Raw genomic sequence first — 6176 nt, 5'->3', positions numbered from 1 at the left:
AAATTTTTTTACATTTAGTATCTCTGATGTTTTACTTTTTAGTCTCTAGTTGAATTTTTAATCTTCAACTTCATTTTTAGTTGATCTTATGGAACAAATTATGTCTCATAATTTAATAAGTGAGTCGATGTTATGTATGGGTTGAAATCATCTTTACTACTTGATGATATAATATTGGGTGAATTTGGTGATATGGACACACAAAAAATCAATGATCTAAATATTTATTTATTTTTAAATTAAATAATATGAGAAATAAAAAATTCTTTTTTATCCATGCAATCTAGTATTGGAGAGTGTCCAAAACCTAATTCATTATGTATAAGGATGACATACTTTATACATAAGGTTATGGGTGGATCAAATTGACACCATATGATTTTAAAAAACAAAATTAATATTTTATATAAATTATTGGTTTTATGTATAGAAAGAGAAAGGAATGACCAAAATAGTAAATTGAATTGATAATATTATAAATGATTATATGATGTATTGTAATTACTTTTGATACAAAAGACATAATATTAACTGCTATTTATGATAGTACTATACTTCTAATTAGATAAAAAATACAAAATTAAGTAATCTCAATCAAAGAGACCAATAATGTATTGGTTAAGTAATATAAGAATGTAGATCTTATGTACTCATTGATGTCTCCAATGGTGTACCAAACTAATCAAAATATGTCACTTAATTGAATAAAAAAACAGAAATTAATATTTTATATAATTTTGAGAAATGTTATTGGGTAAGGACATGTGAACGATATTTTTGGAACAGAGGATCCTTGTTCGTAGTATAAAGATTTACTAGATCCTCAGGTTGTTCAAAAAATAAAATTTTCAATTTCTGAGAACGACACTTGTTCGAAAAGACAATCATCTCTTAGTAGTACTAAAAAAATTCAAGATACAATTATGATATTATCTTTATATATATAAGTATCTCCCTCTCTGTAATATAATTTAATGTTCATATATTCTTTCTACTATAAGTAAGACTCCAAACATAACTCACTTAAGTGAATTAGTCTTTTAACCCAAAATTAGAATACCCCTTAAATAACCTCAAAATTGCCGTTTTGCTTTTTTAATTCAAACTATACACACAGAAAATTTTAACCCCACCTGAATAAACCTTTTTTTTGTTCTTTATAGTGTTTTTTTATTTCCTACATGAATCCTCATACTGATATAATTCTTAAGACTAACTCTCCTAATGAGTATTTTTTTTTCCATCTACAAAACTCAAACTCGATAACGTATATATGAAGTTAAAAAAGAAGAAGCAAATAAAAGAGAGGTTAATAAAACTTTTGTTTACCGTACAGAATAGACATAGATACCCAGCGACTGTGTTGTGTTGTTTCTCTCAAACTCAGATTAAATTATTATTCAACTCTCTCTCTCTCTCCTCTCTCTTCTCTCTTCTCTTTCACTCACTCAGATACTTAAACGACACCGTTTAAACTCTCTCTTTCTCTTTCTCTTTCTCTTTCTCTCTCTGTCTCTGAATCATGGAAGCTCCAGGTAGGTCAGTTGAAGAAATCTTCGAAGATTTCAAAGGCCGTAGAGCTGCAATCATCAAAGCCCTTACCACAGGTTTCTTACTATTCTCTAAAACTTTCATTTTTTTTTATTTCCTCTCTCAATTTCCCCCCTTTTTTATTCTAATTATTTTCTCTTGTTTTTTGTTGCAGATGTTGCTGATTTCTACACCCAATGTGATCCTGGTTAGTCACACCTCAACACTTTCTTTCAATTTTATTATTTTATTTTTCAATTCTCTTTTCTACCAATTATTAGGGTTTGAATGCCAAAAGTACTAATAATCATGTTCTATGTTTTATTTGCATACATCATATTTCAAAAGATATTGATAAATTAATATTGACTGACTTTGAGGGTAATGCATTTGCATCTCAATCCCTGGTGTCATTCTTACCAATCACAAAGCTAGGATTATATGTAATGTTTGGTACTTGTTAAAACCCATTGCATTAAATTTTATTCAGATGTGAAGATATTATAGAGTTCTTCTTGCTGAAAATAAAAAATACACGTTAGACGGTTTGAGTTATAATAGTTATCTTATTTTTTCAGAGAAGGAGAATTTGTGCTTATATGGATTACCTAATGAGCACTGGGAAGTAAATTTACCCGTAGAAGAAGTTCCCCCGGAGCTTCCTGAGCCTGTGCTGGGCATTAACTTTGCTAGGGATGGAATGCAAGAAAAAGACTGGTTGTCTTTAGTTGCTGTTCATAGCGATAGTTGGTTGCTTGCCCTTGCCTTCTATTTTGGAGCCAGATTTGGTTTCGACAAAGCTGACAGGTATATCCTACCCTGAGCATAACTCTCATCCAAAGATAATTTGTAATTTTATATTATGCTTATAAATCGCTGATGAGTGAGTGCTAACTGGCAAATCGGTTATTGAAAATTACCAATTAGATTGTCGCAAAAGTAATATAAAGAGTTATCATATCCAAAGAGTGTTAAGCGAAACATAAAGAGTGAAGAGAAGTTAGCTACTCATTCCATGGTGGCTAACACAGAGGATAAGAGAAGATGAAGAGTTTCCATGGAAGAACACAATAATGAGTTCCACAAGGTTGTAATGCCTTCAATCTTCCAGTCTCCCTCTCTCAAAAGGGATCACAAAAGCTAAAACGAAAACCTAAATCTGAAAAGTGGTCAAAATTATGAAAAGCTATTGAAAGTTAGGGTTCCAATAAAGTGTTTCACTTTTACAATTTTTGCTTCAAAAGCCCAACAAAGATTTTAAATCCTGCTAAGCGAAATTTGACTCTCTTAGCGAGTTTCTTCTTCCAAACTCCAACCTTCCTGCCACATTCTTGCTTAGCGGGCATAAATAAGCGAATTTATCTTGTTTGAATTCCTTGTTCTTTTCTTCAAGAAATACCAAAAAATGGAAGATTAACTATAAGGCTTTGATAGTTGCATACATATTCAAAATTATACTCAATGTGAGACAGTTAAGCACAAATGTAATCAATTGGAGTTGAAAAGTGCTTGAAAGTGATAACCAAATCAAGGTGAAATATACACTTATCAGTGAGTTGCTCGCCTTGTGGGTGAGGGTGCAGAGATCTTGAGATACATAAAATAATATGTTTAGCATTCTCTTCCCAAATTACTGAGTCATGACTCATCTTAAGCTAGCGGACCGAGGAAAGTTGAACATTTATATTGATTATGATGTGAATTTAGGATCCTGATCAAGTGGTCTTTTTTATTTAGAAGCCATAGTCAATGTTCTTTAGGTCACCATTTAACAATCTATGTTTATTCTGGATGCTTGGTAATGTTGGATTTGGATGTGTTTCTTATATATCCCATCTACTCATGGTTTAGGCATTTCTAATGCAGGAGACGACTGTTCAATATGATGAATGAACTACCAACAATATTTGAAGTTGTCACTGGGACTGCAAAGAAACAAGTTAAAGAGAAGTCTTCAGTTTCAAATAACAGTGGCAGCAAATCCAAGTCCAGCTCTAAAGCGGTAAGCAATATTTTTATCCTCACTCCCACACACAAATAAATATGTTTTTTCTTACATATCTGTAGATACAAATCCTCTTTATGATTAAGTTGCTGAGGTAAAGGAGTTAATTTTTGTGTCTGGGGTGTTCACTCTACAAATAAAAGATTTTGGAAATGTCATGGAAATGGTGAAAGAATGTATTGCATGTGTTAAATCTATATAATCATCTCCATGAGTTAAATCTAGCAATGTATTGCATGGTATTATCAGAAGTTAGGGATTAGATATTTTATTTATGTATACTAAATTGCTAGTATATATTCCTTAGGAGTTTAGTATCAGGCTATCTGCAAGTTATTCTATTAATCTATCCTTGGCCTTGCTCATTGTGTATTAATCTATGCTTTTTGCAAATTCAAATGAACAATGGAGCAAGATGAAAAAAATGCTGCATCTGTTAATTCTAGCAAGCTCATTGTACCTGTGAGATGAAATTCGGCCCTGAGAGTTATGGCTGGAAAATGAGTATTGGACTTTTGATAAACTCCCTATTTGTTTGGTTTTATAACTGCTATCCCCTTCCCTGCAAGAGATGAGAAATAAAAAAGGAGAGTAAAGGATCTTAATTTGTTAATTTGAATTCAGCATGTAGAATATGTATACTAGGCTCTAGATGTACTTCAAAGTTGCGGGGGAGGTATAATCATATATCTGACTTGAATAGGTGGTGTTATCGTGCTTGTGGTTCTCTCACTCCTTAGAATACTGATAGTTTGCATTCTTATCTAATGATTGGCTGGTGAAGCAGCGAGCTGCTGAGGCTCAGGGTAGGCCGTCAAAGGCATTGCAACCAAAAGATGAGGACGAAGGAGTGGAAGAGCAAGATGAAGATGAGCATGGAGACACCTTGTGTGGGGCATGCGGTGAGAATAATGGTACCGATGAGTTCTGGATTTGCTGTGACATATGCGAGAGGTGGTTCCATGGAAAATGTGTGAAAATCACCCCGGCTAGGGCAGACCATATCAAGCAATACAAGTGCCCATCATGCAGCAGTAACAAGAGAGCTCGCTAAGCTAGTTTAATTCTCAACATGGACAAAGCCTTGTTGGAGTCTTCACTGATATTATTATTCAGCTTTTCTTTTGTAGGTGCAAATGTTGATGGATAGTTTTTCTGTTTGAGACTTGTAGGTTTCTTTTCTAGTGTGTAGGGTCATTTGATACCCTTTTGGGTTTATTATCTAAAAGTTAAGTTTCTGAAACCACCTGGGCAAATGCTTCATACAAGTGGGGATTGAAACTATAACTTCTTGCCACCTAAATCTTATGAAAATTAAATTGCTATATTTTAGACCATTATCTTTAACTAAGGCACACCCCTCAAAATCAATGGGGTGGCATTTTAGCATATTAATCTTTTGTGATTTCCTTTTGAGTGTTAAAAAAGATAATGTTCAGAAATATGTGGTGTAGTAAAACATTAATTGAACTTAATGTATGCTTAGTTTAATTCTTGAAATATGTGGTCTAGCTCAGTAGATAAATTAAGCCAAGGAATACAATCGTTATATTTTGTAAACATTAGAGTATTTAAAGTGTATGAAAAAAATGTCTCGGGTTCACTTTACCTTGAGCAGATGATTCAAAACAACTAAAAGTACCCAGTAGTTAAGGTATGCATTGGTGTGTATAAGGATTTTGTGGAAAGTTATTATTTACAGAAAATTATTCATTGTGATTCGTCAACTACTAGCTAGGAGAGTTTTTGAAAACACATAATTGATTCATTGTTTTCATTATAATTAGGTGGAAGATGATTGCTTTACGTTTTCATTGATTCATAATTGATTTATGTTTCACAATTCACATAATAAGACAAAAGGGTAGAGAGCATATGTTTAGGTTGAAATGGGAAAGTTTTTGAAAAGTTTATGCATTAAATAAGGCCTAATCTCACCCTCAAGATAAGATATACTTTATCCATCATTTTAATGCATGAGGGGTGTGATCTATAAGCTTATATAATACAATGTCTAAATCATCCTTTTTTCCAGGAGTGTCCCTCACTTTGCCTTATCTTATATAAAAATGACTCAACAAAATGACAAGTTCAAAACAGAACACAGATGAATTGCAAGTTGTCCACTAATTCATTTTAAATGTTACTTTTCAACTAATACATAAAATGAAGGAAAGACCAATGATTTCTATGCTGAGTTCTTACTAAGAAAACTTAAAGAGCTAAACCTCAATAAAATACTAATTTAAATCTGATCTGATTCTTTGTATATTAACATACAACGACATTTATCAAATAGATAATAGCATAGGGCCACTATGTTATATCTACTTCTAGCTAGGTCCACCACCACCCAACAATAACATGTTACCATGTTGGTAGACCCAACATTCAATTAAAGTTATCCACTTCCCAGATATAAACAAATACCTTAAAGTTGTCCCCACTTCCCACTAACAAGCATTAAAGTTATCCAAGGTGATCAATGGCTGCTATACCAAACTCATAGTTCTTGTTTGAAAACCCTTTTTAATGTGTATGCAAGATTTATTTTGGAAACTGCTATATACAATATTGAAATGTAAAGGATGTTTAGTTTTGTCAGCTAAATGCTATTCAATTTGATAACTACACTATATTT

The 6176-nt window shown here is 32.5% G+C and overlaps 1 protein-coding gene across 2 annotated transcripts; it reads left to right on the top strand.

The window, feature by feature from the left end:
• On the top strand, window positions 1374-4923 carry LOC109342916 (PHD finger protein ALFIN-LIKE 4-like). 2 transcript variants are annotated; one of them, XM_019580969.1, is made up of 6 exons: window positions 1374-1480; window positions 1513-1607; window positions 1706-1738; window positions 2109-2337; window positions 3397-3532; window positions 4323-4661. In XM_019580969.1, the coding sequence occupies exons 2-6, from the start codon at window positions 1523-1525 to the stop codon at window positions 4587-4589; spliced, it is 750 nt and encodes a 249-aa protein (XP_019436514.1). In that variant the 5' UTR covers window positions 1374-1480; window positions 1513-1522; the 3' UTR covers window positions 4590-4661. The 2 variants fall into 2 exon arrangements, with proteins under 2 accessions (XP_019436514.1, XP_019436515.1); XM_019580970.1 differs by lacking the exon at window positions 1374-1480 and having other exon boundaries at window positions 1498-1607; window positions 4323-4923.

This window comes from Lupinus angustifolius, chromosome LG03 (assembly GCF_001865875.1).
Source record: "Lupinus angustifolius cultivar Tanjil chromosome LG03, LupAngTanjil_v1.0, whole genome shotgun sequence".
In the NCBI taxonomy this organism is placed as follows: Eukaryota; Viridiplantae; Streptophyta; class Magnoliopsida; order Fabales; family Fabaceae; genus Lupinus; species Lupinus angustifolius.
Note: the sequence above shows the minus strand (reverse complement) of the source record. Positions and strands in the feature narration are given on the sequence as shown.

Coding starts and splice junctions, on each gene's coding strand:
- LOC109342916 (XM_019580970.1), top strand. CDS start 1,523: ATGGAAGCTCCAGGTAGGTCAGTTGAAGAAATCTTCGAAGATTTCAAA. Junction 1,739..2,108: donor CTACACCCAATGTGATCCTG/GTTAGTCACACC, acceptor TTATTTTTTCAG/AGAAGGAGAATTTGTGCTTA. Junction 3,533..4,322: donor CCAAGTCCAGCTCTAAAGCG/GTAAGCAATATT, acceptor CTGGTGAAGCAG/CGAGCTGCTGAGGCTCAGGG.